Raw genomic sequence first — 19,735 nt, 5'->3', positions numbered from 1 at the left:
CTGCCTTGAAGAAAATGCAAGATTCTCCTGCAAAAACTCTGCCCACATGGGTCATGGTCTCAAGAGCAAATGCGGGTGTGTTGACACAGCACAGCAAAACCATTCCCTTCCTAAAGGCAGACTACTTGGCTATGAAATGTAATTTCTTTCACAACAGGTGAACTTACAGCATGATACGAGTGTAACGATACACAATTCATGCTCTTCCTCAGAGCCAGACAGTAATGCTTTCGATACTTAGAGTGGTGTTATTAAAAGGATAGAGAAGGACTATTTACTTGGGTAGGTAACGATAGGAGAAGGGAGAATGGTCTTAAACTAAAAGAGGGGAGATTTAGATTAGACATTAGGAAGAAATTCTTCACTGTAGGTGCAGGGAGGCATTGGATCAGGTTGCCCAGAGAAGCTGGGGATGCCCCATCCCTAGAGGTGTTCAAGGCCAGGCTGGACGGGGCCTTGGCCAACCTGATCTAGTGGGTGGCGTCCCTGCCTATTGTGGGGGGGGTTGGAACTCGATGAGCTTTAACGTCCCTTCCAACTCAAGCCATTCTATGATTGTATGTTTTGCCAAAAGCTGAATAAATTAGTTTCTTTTTGGGAAACTCTCTAATTCCAACTCTAAATGTTTTTATTTTTTCCTCCCAATTTTCCAGCATCAGTTTACATTCACATAAAAAGACACATCACTTAATACTATAGATTTTTTGTAAACTGCACTGAATAATTTGTTTAACTGATCTAAGAGTAATTATATCCAGGCAATATCCCAGCCACTGATATGGGGAAGGAAAATGTAATTTACTTTTTATTTTGAGATATATGTTCCCATGTGCATATATATGTGTGTGTGTGTATATATACACATAATACCTGGGAGCTCACGTTAAAATATAAATATACCATACTACATATACTATCATACTGTATATGTACTACATATAGTATGCATTTGCATATATATATTATATATATGGTATATGGTATACAATATATGGTATATAATATATATGTCTATACAAATATTTCAATAGATAGTTTTGCCCTGCTCTCATGTCTTTACATCTCTCTCCTCATTTCCTACATGAAGAGAGTATCAGCAGTTCTTCCCACACAGCAACATCCGTGAGCGGACTTCACGCTGGTTTGAATTGCAAACCATGAAAAGGTCACTTATGGGTGGTTTAGAACTAATCAAGAACCTGCTAATATAAGTATGCAGTTGGAAAACAAGTTAATATATTGCCAGTGTAAATGGATGATAGGCTGTGATATTCACAAGTCAATTGATTTTCTGGTTCATTTGGTACCACATAAATGTGAATCTTGAGGAAAATGCTAGCAAATAAGGGTTATTATACATGCTATTACCACAGGAAGGCTGAGAAGAAAGCATGACATTTTCCTTTGAAATATGGTGCTGAAAACCATATTATATTTATAACAGTGCATCAAAATCCATCTCCCTAAACTATTTCCTTGTGCCATCTTAAAGCCCCTTAACAGTACTGCTTTTAAGAGCACCAGCTGAGATGCTGTAATGGCACATGGCAAACTTTACTGCACCTGCTGACAGCTTTTTCTCTTCAGCCAGCACAGAGCATTTGGTCACTGTAATGAAGGAAAAGACAAGGATCCCATTATTTTCCCCACTGTTCAGGGGCTCCAAGCCATCAACATCATTCTCCTTAGAAAAATGACCACCCTGTACGTCAAAAATGACAAACTGAGGTACTCAAAATGAATCTGAATTTCTCACTCCTGGCATTAGTCTTGAGATCAGAGGGACCGTAAAATGGCAAAGCTGAAGCATACGAGCCATCCGGGAAAAAAAAATAAAATAAAAAGAAAAATAAAAAGGAAAAGAAACGAGGATCTGTTACGCAAATGCCCAGTTGCTTTGTAAATGATGTCTTTTTAATGACAAGACCCCCTGCTCCTGATGTCTGAGGGAACACAGTACGTAGGCACCGGCAACCAAGACTGTTCTCAGTGGACATCTGTCTGGCTTGGGGCAACTTGTTTCACCACTCCAGCTCTTCTATTAGGAGTAACGCACTGCGTACAGCAACCACCAAAATAGTGTGCTGTCACAGCACATAACGCATCATGAAACGAAGACCTGAGGAACTCTACCAAACTATTGCTGAAGAGTTCTGCCCAGAAAATCTAGAAACCGGCAACACCCCAGACTTTGGGCTTTTTCTGGCTGTAGGTGGGTCAGTTCATAAATCCACATCCATAGTGAGAAGCAGACAGACCAACTCAAACTCTGAAATATATGCCTGCTCTGTTATTGTGGCACTTACCAGCTCTTTGTCTTGAAGCTCTGTTTCCAGCTCCTGGAGACGTCTGCTCAGCTGTGCATTTCTCTCCTTCTCTTTATTTATTTCATTGCACTGCTCCTCCAGTTCTTCAATCTTTAAGAAATGTCAGACAACAGGTGAAATATTCAGTTTTCTGAAAGTCTGGGGCAGATCATGGCTGACGTGAACAAGCATTGCTCCACTGAGCATAGGGAAGTGCAGACAAATTTAGCTGTCATGGATCTGTTTCCTAGATCATAGCACTTGATTACTGCAACAAAATCATCACTTCTTGCCTTAGAAAGAGTCCATGTACACATCCACGAGGGAGCCATGGGGCTGTGTTTACTCTCTTGCACACAGTATCTCATATAATTACCCAAGGATGTGCACAACAAGGAGCTGCTAATGTAAGTGGGGCTGGGGATAAAATCTACACTTCATTTCTGTGAAACCAGCACAGGATGGTAACGGTGGGCTTTCTTAACGCAGCAAGGAGAAGAAATCTCTCCTGCACTCCCAGTTTTGCCTCCTCAGGGGTTGCTTGTCATTCTGGCTGCAGTAAGAGAGACAGGGCATCCAACCCTCGCTGGCAGAACCAGCTGGGAGCAGTGTTTGCCCTGCTGCTCCCTTGCCCGGGGACCTGCTTTGCTCCTCCTGTGCTTCCCTTTCCCTCTCTCCAGACATCGCTCCTGGGAGCTGCACTTCCCACAGGCTGATGGACCAGCTCATTAAAGTGTGTATTTTAATTCTCAGCTTCACGCTGCTTTGGGATTATAACTTCACTCATTTAAAGGTAGAGCAATATGCAAAAAATGCTGACCCAGTTAATGAAGGGGAAGGAGCTTCCCAGGGCACTGCAGCGGGGCCGTGTGAGTGCCTGGTGAGGAGGAACCTACGTGGGGAAAGGCTGAGATAAACCTCTCTGCATGCAGAAAGACAGTGTGTTGTACAAACAGTGCTGCTGCACAGTCTGGCTAGTCACCAGCATGGTGACTTTGCAGCAGTAGCAAGGTGGTGCTTTGATAATCTCTTCATATCTAGGCTACAGCTACTGAGAAGTGGCATATTTCCTTGGGTAATGTTGGCGAGGACAACTCTGCAACCGTACAGAAAAGTAAAAAGCTACACTGCAACTTATACTGTTTTCTTACAACATGCTGTTCCAGGCTTTCACTTCTCCCCTACCCAAAAAGAAGCTGGATGGAGGAACCTAAATCTTCTAACAATTAATATTGTTTGTGTTACATCAGCTAACATAGCTCCGATTTGATCTCTGAATTACAAACTGTGCACTCCTAAAACACACACTAATAGGCAGAGAATATCTGCCTGGGGAAAAGGTTGCTTCGTGGGGAATTTCAGTGCTGACAGACAGCCCAGGTCACTGCTGAAATACTATTTGCAGCCTACTGACATACAAAAAGATATGAAATTCCTTCCTTGAAAGCAAACGCTAAGCAAACAAAAATCCTCAGCAGACTGATACAACCTGATCTCTACACCACGTCCCAGAGAGCCACATAAGCAGACAGGGAAAGGATGCAGCTTTTCCAAAGAAGTCAGAGATGGATAGCATGAAGTGATCCCTGCAAGTGGTGCTCAAGGAAACCAAGCCCCCCACCCGTGCTCAGGCTGGTGCCTTCACTATGTGGGGCTGACACCAGCTCCTGGCAGACAGCACGGTGTTATTGAGGAGCAGTGCCAGTGAATACTCTAAACTGCAGCTTTACTTTACTTAAACTTCTCAGCTGTTCTCTGTTTCAGCTGATGCTCTCTCCTATTGTTACACTACTCAGAAATGTGCTCTATAATGGAGGGGAGCAGGCTTTTGCTGATGTTCTCTTGCAGGTTTCTGGACAAGATGTGCCCAGCATTAGCACCAAAGCACCAGGCTCTCAGCCCAGTCCTGGCTGCACCCTGCTGCAGCAGCTTCCATCCTTGCTGCCCACTGCCAGGCCTGGCATTATTGCTGTGTGGTTCTCAGCTTGGCCTCACATGGGCAACCATGCCATGACTATGCCTTCTGCTCACTCACCCTGTGGCAGTATTGAAGCGAGCTTTGAAAGACATATGCAGCTGTAATCCTGCTTTTACCACGTCTATCACCCTGGCCAGCAACCCAGCTGACACCAAGTTGCCCAAGCCAAGAGGCTGGGAGCTCCATGTGACACAGCAGCACGTGTCCTCCTGCTGATCCCAGCCCCTTGAACTCCCCTGCCTGCTGCCTTAGCTCCCCCAGACTGCTTTCCTTTCAAAGACAGGGTCTGTCCCACACACACATGAATAGACAAAGCAGCAGAAATGCTAGAGAAAGAGTAATGAAGGGAGTAACTAACACAGAGAGATGTGTGTGCTCTGCCCCAGGGGAGACAAGGGAAGCACATAACAGTGTTCAAAGTGCCCTGGAGACAACTTTCCCAATTTCCTTTAAGGCTCTCACTACAGACACCTTCTCTCCAGAACAGACATTTGTATCCATGTCTTCAAACCCACAAATTTGAACTTGATGGCTGCATCTCAGTGTTGGCACTATTTTTGGCTACTCCCATCAAACAAAACTGCTGTGCCTTGGCTTGCTGGCGCTGACAAAGAGCAGAGCACAAGGATGCCCTGGCACCCCCTCGCAGCAGCCAGCATGGGGCTACCTTGATCCTGAGCTGGTCGTTCTCCTCCTTGCAGGCTGAGAACTGCTTCTTCCAGTGCTCTATGCTGGCGGCCGACTCCTGCAGCGCTGTGGTCAGCCTGGCGTTGCTCTCCCTCAGCGTCTGCAGCTCCGTCTCCCACTTCTTTACGTTGGAGGAACTGGGAAGGACAGGACATCATTAGGTGCACTGAGCATTAATCCTGTGTTATTACTCTCTGCCTGTCTACAAACTCATCCACTGGTGGTGGTACATGTTTGCTGCCATAACATCAAAGCATCCTCAGATGTACATAACTGCCTCTAGTATTACCCACCTAAGGAGAACATAAGCCTTGATTTGACTCCTGGCAATACAGAGGGATCCACCAAACCCAGCAGCAGAGACCTGTGCATCTGGAACAACAGTGCTGCAGCCCAAGCAGGCTGTTGGGCTAAGCCACCACCTGAGATCTCCACTGTCTACAAGCAGGGGCTCTACCCTGGCTTTGAGCACGTTCCCTGCTGCCCTGTGGAGATGAGAGCTGGGTCTTGTGGTGCTTCGAACACACTTGAGGCCTGGGTGCGTGGCAGCTCACAGCAGGGCAACGCTACCTCTTGTCGAGCAGTGCTGGGATCCTTCAGCATGGGCCATGTCAGGGGGTGGACGCCACATATAACTGCTTTGTTTATGCTCAGCCTTAAATAGAAAAGCGTTACACAATGCTGGAGAATGAAACTACTCATTCCCCAAAGCTTCAAGCTACCGTGCAGAGCCAGAGATCCAGGAGTGAATGGAGGCTCTGAAAGTCCTCCCACACCAGCTGCTGCATGTCTGTGGAGGCGTCTTCAGCAGGAAGAGTGAGCAAGCCTTACGATTTCAAACAGGTTTGGTTGTTGAAATGTCCATAAAGCGATGATGTATTTTAAGTGTATTATGTGCAACCTTAGAGCAGATCACTCTGTAACGCTGCTCATGCCACTGCTGCCTTAGTTTTTAAAAGGCTTTATAAGAGTAACTCAATCCTGATGTATTTTCTTTCCATTCACACACAAGAGGCAGGCAAGGCAATAAGATCCCAGAAGAGCATTGCAATATTTTAATGTTACAGCTTTGCATATTCTGCCCCCTGTGCTTTCACTGTGGCAGCAAATTACTCTTCTCAGTATTTCCAATAATTTATCAAAGTAAATAGCAAAATATGTGACTTCAAGAGGCATTGTCTGCAGCTTCAGAAACATCTCCCTAAGACTTCTAAACAGCCCAGTGAAACTATATTTTTCACTTCAACTTTTTAAGGTGGACCTCTTTAACAGTTTTAAATATCCCGATCTACTTGCACTGAAGCAGACATAGCAAACTCAAAGAGGAAGAGCAGACTGTTTTCCCATGTTACCAGTAGTAATTGCTCGTAGGTGTCATTTCTGTAGCTCTAAAACTCTGCAAACAAAGGTGGAGTATGAGTTGGCATCACCAGAGTGGAAGAGATCTTATCTCATCATGAACCAGATCAGGAAAAATGTAAATATCTCCCAATCAGACACCAGAAGGTACTTACTAAAATCTGCTCATTCATTCTTTCTGCTGCATCATTTTAAATTAATGCAATTACATTTGAATAATTTCTGTTAATACCCTTAGCCATCAGATAATTACAGCATGCTATTTCGATGCAATTAAGGTATTAAAGGAACCTCACCTTTGGGCTAGAGCAATTTTTAGTTTATCATTCTCAGACTTGAGATGTGTCTCAGCAGGACCACCATGTGATGCCTTCTCATCATCTGTCCCATTCACACTAGATGCTCGAGTGGAAGATGGTGTTTCACGTCCAGATTCCTGCAGCACAACACCCAGATTAACAGGGGGCTTCTTTCTGCCTCCCACATTACCTAGGTTGCCTAGAGGCAGCACAACTTGCATGCAATGGCTACATGCAACAGGAGGATGGTGTGTTTTCCTTTGTGTCAGCTAAAAAAGGGTCCTGCAGGTCAATGTGTCAGTGCAAGTAGGTATGAGTGAGCAGGACAGATAATGTCCTCCGTAAGAACTGCAAAACTGTTCTCTTTAAACAGAATGAAAGAATGATAATGATTCACAGAACAGAAGTTTCAAATGTTCAATAATAATAATAATACAAAATCTTGTATGTTTTAATTTAAATGTCTTGTGGTTTCTAAAGGGTTTTGTTTGTGTTTTTTAAGATAATGAACAATATGGTACCCCTGAAAGCACACAAAGACCAAACAAATACATACAAGATACTGCTACTCCAAATATTTTACTTTCACATACTGCTTGGTGCTGACCATGAATGCAGAACCAGCAGAGAAATGTAAAGGCCATGACCAAAGTCTTTAAAAAACACCAGTATCCAAAGTCAGCCTCTTAGAGCTGTACTTGGGGACCCCACCAAGGAGGCTGGTTGCAGGAGTGAATATTCAACATATTTTTTCTAAATACACAGCTGAATTTCCTGAACAAAATTAATCTAACCTTTCTCCAAATACCAGCACAGGCCAAGTGCTCCCACTGAACCAGGGCTCATTCTTGGCTAATGCAGTGCTCATGAAATTACAGTAAATTGATTACAGAGAGACTGGGACAACACTCAATTTCCTCAGTTTGTAAGAAACCCAGCTCTCACTGGACACAGAGGCACTTGGCTTTATTGAGGTGTGCTGCCTAAAAATGTATATTATACAGATTGCAACATAAGCTTCTTCCAGCTACTCACTAAAGCATGGCCTGTTTCTGCACCACAGCTTTCAATTAATCACATCTAGGCAATGAAACACACAATGGCCATGAACAAGCCTCCGCACTGGCAAACTGAACTCCTACAAAAGTAGATTAGACATGACAAAAAGGAATGCCTCAATAAATCTTATTTATTATTTTTTGCAGAACTATGCTGATGAGCTTTCTAGTGACCCAAAGTACACGTATCAGTACAAATCGAAGGATGTACAGCTTCTGTTATTAAAAAAAAGTTATAACAGTTCAAGAACTGCAGGAAAAAAAATACATTTAAATGAAGACAAAGAGCATGGATGGATGAAAAATATTCCTCTGACAATGTTAATGTCCAGCAGCTGACAATTACCTTTGGCAATCTTCATTTGATATACTCTCAGCTTGCTGCCAGAGGCTGGTACAGTCCATTAGAAAATTTAGCTTTAAATTATTTATCCTGTATCCATACAGGTATTAAAGATAAATTACAAACCTGGGAATGATTGCTTGAGGTCTCAATTTTCTCTTGAGATCTGTCTCTTGCTAGTTTGGCAGCCTCTTTCACTTCTTGGAATTTTTCTGCAAACTGGAAAAAGCATAAAAGATACTTATTAAAATGATTTACCATCTATTAAACTGTTCAGATTACTATCTTGATATGGTTCATAGATCTCCAGAAGTGAACAACTAATTTTGATAATTTAAAATTTTTGGCAAGAAAAAGCATTTTAGTTCTTTGGCATGGAGGTACTTCCAAAAGGAACGGTAAAATTGTTTCTAAAAGAGGGACATCTCTGCAGCTCTGGGTGACCATAGTAAAATCCCACAGAGAAAAAGGAGCTATTGGTGCCCCTTGGTATGATGTGGTTTTTATTTCTTCCCCATTGTTTGTTTCAGTCAGTTGATAGTTGAAAGGACATATGATTCCATACTTTCAAGTTTAGTATACAAGATCATGGAATCATATTTGGATAAAAAATTATTATCAGTCTTCTGTTCCTAAGAGCAAGTCAATTAAATTAAAGAATGTAAATGAGCTCACTCAGACTTACATTATATCCTTGAATAATTTGGGACACTTATAACAAGATTGTAAACAAAAGCCTGACAAATATCACATTACATAGTCAAGGAATGGGAAGAATCATCCACTTACTATTCTCATTTTCTAACTTTTAGATTTACAGCTGGTATTTAGCATGCTCTCTCCCAGTAAAATACTGGGACTAAAAAGACCGATAAAATCAATCTTCTCCAACTGATCTAAGAGAAATCATACATGCATGTGGAGGTACCTGTATTTTGTGCAGCACACAGAGAATGGAAATTTCCAATAAACACATATCATCCTTAAATCACACGAACAAGCACATCCTTAAAGCCAAGTGAAATTTCAGGTGTCACTTATGAAGAATTGTGGAGTACAGTCTGTAATGATGCTTATAAACGAAGATGGAGCTCTTGAATCCAGCTGTCTTCTATACAACAGCTGGAATTGCATATGCAAGGTATTTAGTTGCTATCTGATGGCATGTGCAGTCCCCTACACACACAAATGACTTGACTACATCTGTAGCTCCATAAAGATCATTAGGAACATCTACTTTACATTTTGGCTTTCCATGATTTAATTCCAACTTTACATAAAGTATCTCCTACTGTGACAAAACAGCTATAGCGTACTGATTATTTCTAAAATACGGTGACAACAGTAAGTTCTACACTTGGGTTTCTTGCAAGTAGTAAAGAGCTGTTTTGAGTCTCTCCTTCACAATAAATCTTTATGGGCAAGTATGAAAAAATTATGAAGGTTCTTCATGGACTATATGAACTATGAAAAACAAACAAAAAGAATTGGAAGTGATCTATCAAAAAATTTTATTTTGCAACTATCTTCATAAAGCACATGGGAGACTGCTGTGAAAAACAATGTGAGCCACGAAGATGAGGACAGTTTTACACAGTTCCATAATAAAAATTGTATATGGCTAAATAAAGCCAATCTTCAATATAAAACTGATGAAGTTCTCTTTGCACAATAGATTTTGGTCATGTCTCCAGTTTACCAACAAGTGTATTTAACACATCTGCTTTTAGAAGCTAGCACCAGTAGGTGGGTTTTTCACCAACTCAAGAGACAGATCTTTGGCTTTAAGAGACAAAATATTACCCTTAATTCTTATCATTGTCATAACGTAAAGACTTCTGTAGCAGAATCTGCAGTGAAAGACGTCTCTGGTTTTTGTTTATCCCATATATTTGGAAGCAGTCCATAAAGAGTTCTGCTGCTGCTCCTTTTTTATTCCTAGCTAATTAATAACTGCTAGATTTTACTCACAGTTTATTTTTGAAAGCTACAGAGGATCACTTGGCTTGCTATGAAATTAAAGGCCTTCGCTTGATTATTCTGCTGAGCGCGGAAACACGATGGTGACAGCCCAAACTTGTGCAGCGTTACCAACACTAATTGCTACACTGACAGAGCAGATGTTCCGGAAACCACCACGATCCTGACGCCGTCTGTAAGGGGGATGGCAAGACCATGGTATCTGATCACTGGCAGAAATCAGAAAGATGCCATCCCTCCAGTAACTGACTTACTCTGCTGCAAATGCAAATAACTGGCAAGTAATTGATATGAAAAAAAACAACGTGTCAGTTGGCTTTGAGCTATCAAACCATCGCAACAACAGAGAGTGCTTTTAAAACGGGAAATCCTAGTTTAAAAAGAGAAATAGTCTTCTATTTTGTAAATGAAAACTTGATAAATGTGGTCTCAAGAGGCAACAGCATGTGTAAATAAACCAAACCAACTCCAGAAATCATCACACTCCTTCTCCTTTACATCTCTGCTCCCTTCACCTTCCCTCTCCTCCATCCTTTCCTTGGGCAGACAAAGACAGACCAGAGTAGGAGAAGCACCAGCCAAACACCACTTCAGTGGTCCATCGTGGCTACTGATGCATTTCCCATTGCCCTAGGAAGCTGAGGCCAAGCTGCAGAACGGATTTTCAGCTCCCAACACTTGCAAAGCCCTTCAGTCCAAGGACATGGCAGCACACGAGTGCTGGGTGATTATGAGTCTTGGCCAAGGAAATTTAGTGGGGACTCAAAGATGCTACTGTGCATTGCACGGATTATTTAAAAGCTGTTCAAATCTGCAGCCAGCCTGTCACCTGGAGAAATATATATATAGAGAGAGACCTTCTTAGCATTTTATGCATTAAGAAGCATTATTTATGTGCGTGTAAATTTTAAGCTCCTGATCTGGCATTTATGTCTCCTCCTGACAAATCGCGGTGGTGTCGGACACGTGGAGCAGCTGCTCCCGCCAGCAGCAGTCCCATGCATATCTCAGTGCCAGGCAGACTGGCAGGGGACGAGAGCATTTGCTGCAGAAAGCAGCCGGGAGCTTACTGCAGCACAGCAAGAGCACTGCCAGCACGGTCGGGCTGGGGGCGAGGGTGGGCTGCCTGTGCCCTGCCGGGCAAATACCGCACGCCACACGCATAAAACCCGCATGCATCAATCAAAATTTAAGGTCTGGTGCTTCCCAGAAGCCGTCTGTTGTTACTTTACGATGTGCAAAGTCCAAGTTTGCTGGGCTTCTCACCTGTATAAATCTCTGTCCCCATGCCCTTGGCCACCTCCAGCTCCTCAGATTATCATGTCTGTGCCAAAGCACCTTGACTGATAGCAGAAATTTTGCTTAACAGCTTGGTGTGCAAAACACATCGCTACTTTTACAGCATCAGCCCTGCCTCTTCATCACGGCCAGCCGCACCATTAATTCTGTTTTGATTCCTGCTTCAATTTTGGTGTAGCAACGTTTGAGTAATGTCCTGAGACCTTTTTGAGGCATGGGGCAGGAAGGGGGAAAGGTGCTGGAGGGAGGGAAAAGGACCCCGAGCAGGACATTAACTAAAAACACTGGGACTCTCCTGGTCAATGTGAATGGCAATTAGGTTACTAGGTCACTGAAAGCAGTTTTCATTAATGGCTCATGTTTAATTTGAGCTGCTCGTCCCTATAGGTATGGATTAATGCTTAAGTGTCTCCAGGGAGGCAAGGCATTAGAAAGAGGCATTATCTTTTATTAGGCCAGCCAATATGCTTGAAAGTGTATAAGTTTTTAGGCATGCTAACCTCTTCTCATGTCTCATTACTATTCATTGTTTTCAGCAGATATTCTTCAGTTTTATTTACTTATTTATTTATTTTAAGCTAGGGATATTGATCTCTGGTTTAGAGGAGCTTCAGCATGTCCTCCTAACTCCTAGCTAAAAGCTTCAGTTATTTCCAGTAAAGCTGGCAAGCTTTTATTTGTATCTTTTATGAGTGTAATGACATCAGAATAAAATGAAACTTGATTTTACTATTCCCAATACACTTATACTTCTCTAATCCCTTCACCATCTCTGATCTTCTGTACTAATGGTTTAATAATTAAACTGAGGAGCACGATGATAAGGGATATCTTTGTCCCATTGCTTTGCATGGCAGTAATAAGCCAGATTTTCTAACATTTTCCAGACAGACAACTGTCAGATTTTTTTTTTTAATAGATCATTTTAAGCCATTTTCAGAAGTGCCCCTTAAGCCATCTCTCTTCAGTATTCTGGCCAGAAACAGTCTTTCTGCTGGTTTTGAAAGCTTTTCCTGCAAGTAGAAGGCTGTTGTATTGGCAATGGGTCCTTCAGCAGGTCACACTGTGCAAATAGATGTGCAAATGGATCTGGAGGGGATCACAGATGCTCCTGAGGCCCCTGTGCCCACACAGTATGTTTTTTGGATCCGCTCCTGTTTGCCCACATTGTAGTGGCCAGTATCGTGGCTGGTATTTCTAACACCAGCATTAAACTTATTCTCAGTGTGTCTTTGGACAGTGTTGGAGAATATGGCAAAATCTCTCATTAGGGTGCAAGGACATCCAAAAGTGTTAATTCTTTCATTTGGATTGTATCATTGTATCATGCTTCTCTGTTACTCAAACCCAACTATTGGCCTACGTCTACTTTAACCCTCCAATATTCCCATGCTGCTTATTTAGCTATTATAAATGCCTCTTTGTCATGGGAATGAAGAATATCCACAGGTGAACTGAGCACCCCTCTACATTTGATTAAGTCCAAGAATCATAAAACATAATTGTCACCAACATCTCCTTTTTTATAAAGTTTTGCACGTGATTGATAGGCTGGCCTTAGCATCCCAGGATAGCAGATTATTGCCATGCCACCTTTATGGACGTCTCAAGTCCAAAAATAAAATAACATGTAAAGTAAACTATGCTTTGCATTTAAGAAACACTTGCAAAAAATAAATTAAAAAACATCCAGTTATTTGCAAGAACTTGCAAGGAAATTGCAAGAACTTGGTAAGATATTTTTAGAATAATAAAATCCTGTAGCAATTCAATTGATTAAAAGTCTTCCTTCAATTCCAGTGGCCTGCCTCTGTTATTTTAGACACTACAAGAAACTTCTAGTTCTCAGGCTTCCTTTTGAATCAAAGCACGCAAGAGGACAGCAGCATGAGAGACTGTGTACCATGCCCAAGGACACAATGTTTAGTTAACTGTTAAAACCTGGTGCCAAGTAGCCATGCTTCAAGTGTCAGCTATGTGCTAGATAAGTAATGCTTTTTTGTTGCACGAACAAAAAAACATCTCAGCCATTTGATGAGCACTTGGCAAGACCACTAATCTAATGACAGAGAGTGTATTTTGAACTGCTGGTTATTCATTACAAGAGGCAGCCCTACACTTTCCAAGCCTGCTGCTGCAGCCAGTCCCTGCCCCAGAGCAGCACTGTGTTCATACCAAGGTCTGGGTGCAGCTCTGGGGGATGCAGCCACACTTGGGACCAACTCCCTGGCTGCTCATCCCCCAGCTCTGCCCACACGCAGGTGGTTCACTTTGCTTTTAGTGCCACTATCCGCAGAAATGAGCAAATAGGCCAGGGAGATGGCACAAAATCCTTCAGAGCCAGATTGTTTCTGCAAACATCTGGAAACACAAATGCTTTCAGCCATGCTGAGCAAGAGATCAAGATCACCACAGCAGTACTGTTGTCAGTGATCCAATTTAATTTATGGTTTTGACCATGAAGTTTGCTTATGTACAGCCTGCTTCTGTACATACAGACACTAGAAAAATATAGGAAATAGTCAACTTCCATGAATGAAAAGGACATGCAGAAACATCCAGTCTGGAAGAGGTGGGATGGATGCATGCAATTCTTCACTCTCAGCAAACAAGACAGCCTGTGTGGAAATTCCCCGCGCCCCGTTACCTTGGTCAGCTGCTGCTCGGAGGGAAAGCCCAAACCAAACACAGTATTTGCTCTGCTGTCTGCCCACTGGCCGAACTTCTGTGATGTTTTAGTAAAGGTCATGTTGGGTGTGATTGTGCTGTTTATGATCACCTGTTTAGAAACAGATCAAAAAAGGATTAAAAAGCAGAAGCCACATCGGAAATGTATATCCTAGCAACAACATCATTCACAGCAATTAGCAGGCTGACTTGGGAAATTGCTGCATTCCAAAGAATTTTTATCCAAACAAACAGTTTCATATATTGTTTTACTTGTAAGAATTTGGATATTTTCTTGTCTTCTTTTTCCAGAGTACCATCATGGTCCTGCAGTTTAACACCACTGCAGGAACACCACTGAACACAAAGCAATAGCAGGGGCAGGAGGTATAAAACCACCCTGGCAGAAATGCAGATCCAAAATCCACTTTTTTTCAGCATTTCAAAGCTGGAGTCTCAGTGTGGAAGCACATAGCCACTGCCACTGCCTGGCCAGGCACCAAGCCTGGTGTCCACCAGCAGCACCTGCCTCAGAACTGGAGATATTTCTGCATTTCCCCATCTGGCCTCAGGCCGCCACATGTAGGATGCCAGACACATGTGGGAAACAGAAAAAAAAAATGAAGACAAGGAGAAACTGATAGCTTAACAATGAGCTTAACTTGGGAGGGTTGTAAAGTGCGTCACCAACAATGCATATACAGTTTCAAATGTGGGCGTCTTCAAAATAAATATTCTGTCACTTTTACCCAGGTTAACTAATATCTGGTTCAGCAGCCTTGAAAGCAGCACTGGATCTTGTAATTAAAGAAATAGCCAACAGGAGGGAGGCCACTGGGACAAGGTCTCTCAGGAACTAAGCAGAAAAAGCATAAAATGTAATCGTACAAAAAGGAATGAGATATATGCCAATTCATTAACAAAAATCTTAACTTTATTTTCCAGATACATCGTTAGATGAGTCTAGAGACTCCTTCCCTTGGAAATGAATTCCTGTGCAATGTTCTTCCTTCTAGCAGAACACAAGCTTTCTTTGGTACCGCGCACCATCATTTCCAATATGCAAATTATGCAGTAATTAAGCCAAAACTGTGGGACAGTTTAATTAACATGATCAGGAAGTATCCTGGCAACATCATTTACTATGTATTCTGAGCAGTTTTTTTTTTTCTTAAGCTGTCTCTTACATTTAGCAAAAAGTGTGAATTAAATTTATCAGAGAAAGAGCATTCCTTGCCTCCATCCTCTCCTTAACTCTGACCCCTGTGCAGATGCTTTTATTTTCTCCCTTAGAACTTGCTCACCTTCAGTGGTTCCCCCTGCTTTGCACCATCGCTTTCCCACAAACATCCTGCCACGAGCACAGGTAATGCCTTTCATGCAAAACGAGTCGCTTCAGACCAAGTTCAAAAGCACTGTGAAAACATTGTCGCTGAAAGCTTCACCACGAGGATCAAAGCAGAGCAGGGCCAGGTGACTGATGCTCCTGAAGTAGTAGGGTGGTGATTTTTTTGTTTTGTTTTTTTCATGGGAAGAATCAGAATGAGAAGGGAGAGAGGTGATACTTCAACCAGCGCTGGTTGACACATACTGTATAGAAATGAGCTTTTGGAGACAAAACCTGTTTTTGGGTGGCTGTCTCATAGGTAGAGGCATAAAGAAAGCTGCCCAGATGTGCTCTGTTCTAGCTGAGTCACACAGCAGAAATGCAGCCAATATAAAATCTAAGCGCAATTGCAGAGATTTAAATTAAAAGAAAATCAAATCTGTCAAAGACTTTATGTATGGTTTTGACAATTCAAAGGGAGGATGATGATAGGAGGACTGTATGATACAATTAGTCACAAGAAAGGGAGGGAAAGCTACCACCAACCCAGAAAGATCAGGATGTTTTCCCAAAACTTTAAACAAAGTGCAATATGTATACTCAAAAATCTAACGTCAGAGAGGTGAACTACTTAAACATGCTTGGTTTCTTGAGTTACTGAATTTATTTTAGAAGCTCTAAAATACCCAGAAAATTCAAGTGATAAAAGGTATTATTTCAGTCCTTCTGTGCCTATCAAATTAGCCATCTTTGGGAAAAAAAAGTAATAAAATAACCCCTCTTACTGAAAGGCAAGAGTGTCCTCCATGAGAAGCAGCCTCTGAGAACAGCATCATCCTTCCATACCTCCTAAAATAATAATTTAGTAAATTCAAATAGAAAAAAACACACCAAAGAGATCACTTAGACCACAGTCCAATATTATCAAAGAAGTGATAAGAAGAATAAAGAAGCCTGCAAATTGTAAATGGGAAAACATCTTATTGAGCACAGAGATGAAGCACATTAGCGTAGCACCTTAGAGGTTAATTTTTTTCTATAGCCAGCACAGAATCCAGGAAAAGGTTGTGGTGATCACACACCTTCAAGAAACTGACAGTTCATCTGTTAAATTTATAATAAGCTGCAATTAGCAAAACTGCTTGGAAGCCAGCTCTACCTTTTTTTCAAACCCTCTCTGTCAGTCAGGCACTCCAGACATCCTGTGCTCCTGCAGACAAGTGAAAACCTAAGGAAAAGTTTAAGGAGATTAACTCAGAGCTGCACAGGAACGGTCCAGAGAAGGGGGACACTACACTTGGCCACCTTGTCCTCCTCCCCATCCTCACCCCGTCACCCTTGCAGGAAGATGCTGTCACATTGGACTCAGTTCCTCACCTGTAAACCTGCTAATCTCTCAAGAGCAGAAGCTATGTTTGCTAGCAAGCAATCACCATGGTTGGGCTAAGAAGAAAGAAAGGTGGCAACCAGTGTTGGTATTTCAAAGAAAAAGGGTTGCTTGTGATCCTGCCAGGTATTGCAGCCTGTCCCCTGCCCCACAGCTGGCTCAACCCTAGCTACATGAAATCTGAAAGAAAATGCTCCTGACCACTCCTCCCTATACCCAAGACAACGTTTCCAGTCTGGGGAGGAGGTGGGGAGGTGTCTGTGGCCATCGCACCAAGGGTGCTCAACAACAGCAGTAAAGTCTCCTTTTTTGACGGAAGGATGGGCCAGAGTTTTTGACTTTCAAAGGAAGAAGGAGCTGAGAGGAATAGCAGAGGAGGGCAAGTGCACTGTCTGAAAGCTGTTCCTGGCAGAAGCCCCCAGCCTCCTGTCCACCCCTACCTGCAATCCATTACCATAATCCACTCATCAGTTCAAATGTGCTCTTATGAGACAGTTTTGTGGTTGGTCCTCATTCCTGTAACACACAACAGAATTCCAGCTGTATCAGAAAACGGCATGAACTTGTGGACTTTCATCCAGGGCAATGGATGCAAAAGCCAAGCAGCTCTCTAATCAACTGCAGTGCAGTCCCTGAAGTGGTTAAAGAGTTCTCCCTACAGACAAAGGTAAAGGGGAGCATAATATAATAAGCACCTCACAGAATAATAAACTCATTCATCACACTGACTGCGTTGTCTACATGTGGTTAAAAAAAAATCTGCCTATGCTCTCATCTAGATGCCAGCGTATCAGATGGCAAACACTCCTGATATGTCTGCACAAGCCAAATAAAATCTTATACTAATTTCACTTCCTTTGGGAGAAAAACAATCCTGACAGATCTAAATTTTTATTTGAAGATGACACTGAAGAATTTTCACAGTACAAGGTAGTGCTACATCAACCAGCAATGACTCCAGACGTTTAGGAACACACCGGGCATATTCATCAGATAACAGCCATGCAAATAAGCTGGCGGAGAGCAGAACCCTCAGAGGCTGTAACAGACCCATCTTGCTGCCTTCCCACAGAGAGAAACTGCCAAATAAATCAAGCAGAGAGGTCACACGATGACCTGTGCAGAAGAAAAATTGTTATTGGCAGCTCACACCGCTCATACCCTATGAGCAGTGTACACAGCCGCCTTTTATTTTAGGGGAAGCCGCGAGTAATTAAAGGGTCCCTTCCTAAACTCCGTGTCACAACACCACACTGATGATTATTCTGGGGTAACAGTGCCAGGTTAGGAATTATTCTGGAATTTCCCCTTTAAAATCACATCACCAGTTATTCTGAAGTAACCTCACCTCCAGAAAAGCCCTGAGGCTCAAGACCATAGTATCTACTCATTAAGAAGTCACTACATTAAAACCTCCCCATTTCATTTTCACACCTCTCAATATATGCTTTCCAGTTTGCAGCCCTTGTGAAATTTAATTTCCCCAACCCACCAGGTTGCTAATCTTCAGTAAAGATGTATCTCAGTCTAAAAACAGAATTAAGAGGGAAGGAAGCTGCCAGTCCTCTGGCTACAGCGATCACAGGCTCAGCAGGTTCTTCCAGCTCACCAAGTTGACAGGAATCAGAAGTGCTCCTGACCCCGGATTTGAAGACGAGACAGGGTGGATTTGCTGAGAAATTCTCCCTCTATCCCAAACATTTAGCAACTCCTTTGTAGAATGTATCCACCTACATTTCCATGATTTGCACTATCCTTCGCTATCGACCGTGCTTTGTATCTCTGCCAACAGACTTACATGCAATGCCTTTTCACCAATGTATTACTGGCCTATGGAGGCAGAAACTGCGCATTACACACGAGTGAAATCACACCATGAGGAAGGTGCTAACCTGTGTGGCGTTTAGAGCTCTTTGTCTCCTTCCAAATTAAAAAATAAATAAAAGTAACCTGCAGTCTGTAGCAGCACCTGCACATTGGATTGCATACGTAAAGTGCTTAGCTGTGACCCCGTGATGTCAGATCATCTCCAGTCCCACAAAGCTAGCACATACATACGCACTGTTAATTGAGACAGCTCCACTAAAAGGAAAATAGCGTCCCCAGCTCAGTGTGTTTACCAGAAGGGATCAGGAGAGGCACAAAGACACACTCATAGCAAGAACTTGGGATGGAAGAAAGAACAGCCTTTGGCCAAAACAGTGAACCTGTAACGCAGGAGGATTAAGTATGGTTGTTTTACAAATCAGGGCCAGCAGATATGATGAAATGTCTCTCCCCACCCTATTTGCTAAGTCTTTGTAGAAGGTCTTTAAAAAAAAAAAAAAAAAAAAAAGAAAAAAGCATGGGAAAACAGAAAGCAGCATCTTAAGTCGATTGGAAGCAATCATAAGCATGTTAAAAAGACCACTGAAATTCTCAGTGTTTCTGTTCCTCCTGCTCCACTGCATCACTTGGACATTACTGGGGGGCCTGGAGCTGCCAGGATATCCACTGCCAGCCTCGCCAGGCTCTTGGTCCAGCCACTGAGCACTGTACCCCCACAGTGCTGGCAAGCCAGGCCAGCTGCTGCTTTTCAAGAATTTCTATTCTACCCGGTTAACCAGGATGCAAGTATTTCACCCACCCATGGCTTTCAAGCTTCCATAACTGTGCAGTGCTAAGGGGGCAGGAGTGGAAGGGGAAGTGCAGTGATCCCCACACACCATGCGAGCAGAAGGATGCCAGGGCTCCTCAGAAGCCAAAGAGGACTTGCTGCAGTCCAAAGCATTTCCTTTTCAGCCCAAGCTCCCTCTACAGAGAGGAGATTCACATTTTGTGAGTAACACCTCTCACGTGCTGCTGCTGCTGCTTGCTCTGCATGGAAAAGGGCCATTTCTACAGCTGCGTTTAGATATTTTTTTTTTCCCTAGAGATCCACCTTCCATCCCCAGCATAATCCATTTTTAACCCCAGAAGGCAACAAATCAAACAAAAAACATGCATGACTTGGATGTGGAAGTAGCTTTTGGCCTCTTTGATGAAAAGAGATGTAAAAATACCTTC

At 42.7% G+C, this 19,735-nt stretch overlaps 1 protein-coding gene across 1 annotated transcript in view; it reads right to left on the bottom strand.

Annotated features, from left to right (window-relative positions):
• Window positions 1-19,735, bottom strand: part of HOMER2 (homer scaffold protein 2) — a 60,371-nt gene that overhangs the window by 8,896 nt on the left and 31,740 nt on the right. The window contains exons 3-7 of the mRNA XM_084532112.1: window positions 13,957-14,088; window positions 8,157-8,249; window positions 6,627-6,766; window positions 4,952-5,108; window positions 2,307-2,417 (exon numbers count right to left, since the gene is read on the bottom strand). Coding sequence (XP_084388238.1) covers window positions 2,307-2,417; window positions 4,952-5,108; window positions 6,627-6,766; window positions 8,157-8,249; window positions 13,957-14,088 — 633 coding nt within the window. The remainder of the gene's footprint in view (window positions 1-2,306; window positions 2,418-4,951; window positions 5,109-6,626; window positions 6,767-8,156; window positions 8,250-13,956; window positions 14,089-19,735) is intronic.

This window comes from Aythya ferina (genome assembly GCF_964211825.1).
Source record: "Aythya ferina genome assembly, chromosome: 11".
NCBI classification, from domain to species: Eukaryota; Metazoa; Chordata; class Aves; order Anseriformes; family Anatidae; genus Aythya; species Aythya ferina.
This window is presented reverse-complemented; position numbering and strand designations above follow the sequence as displayed.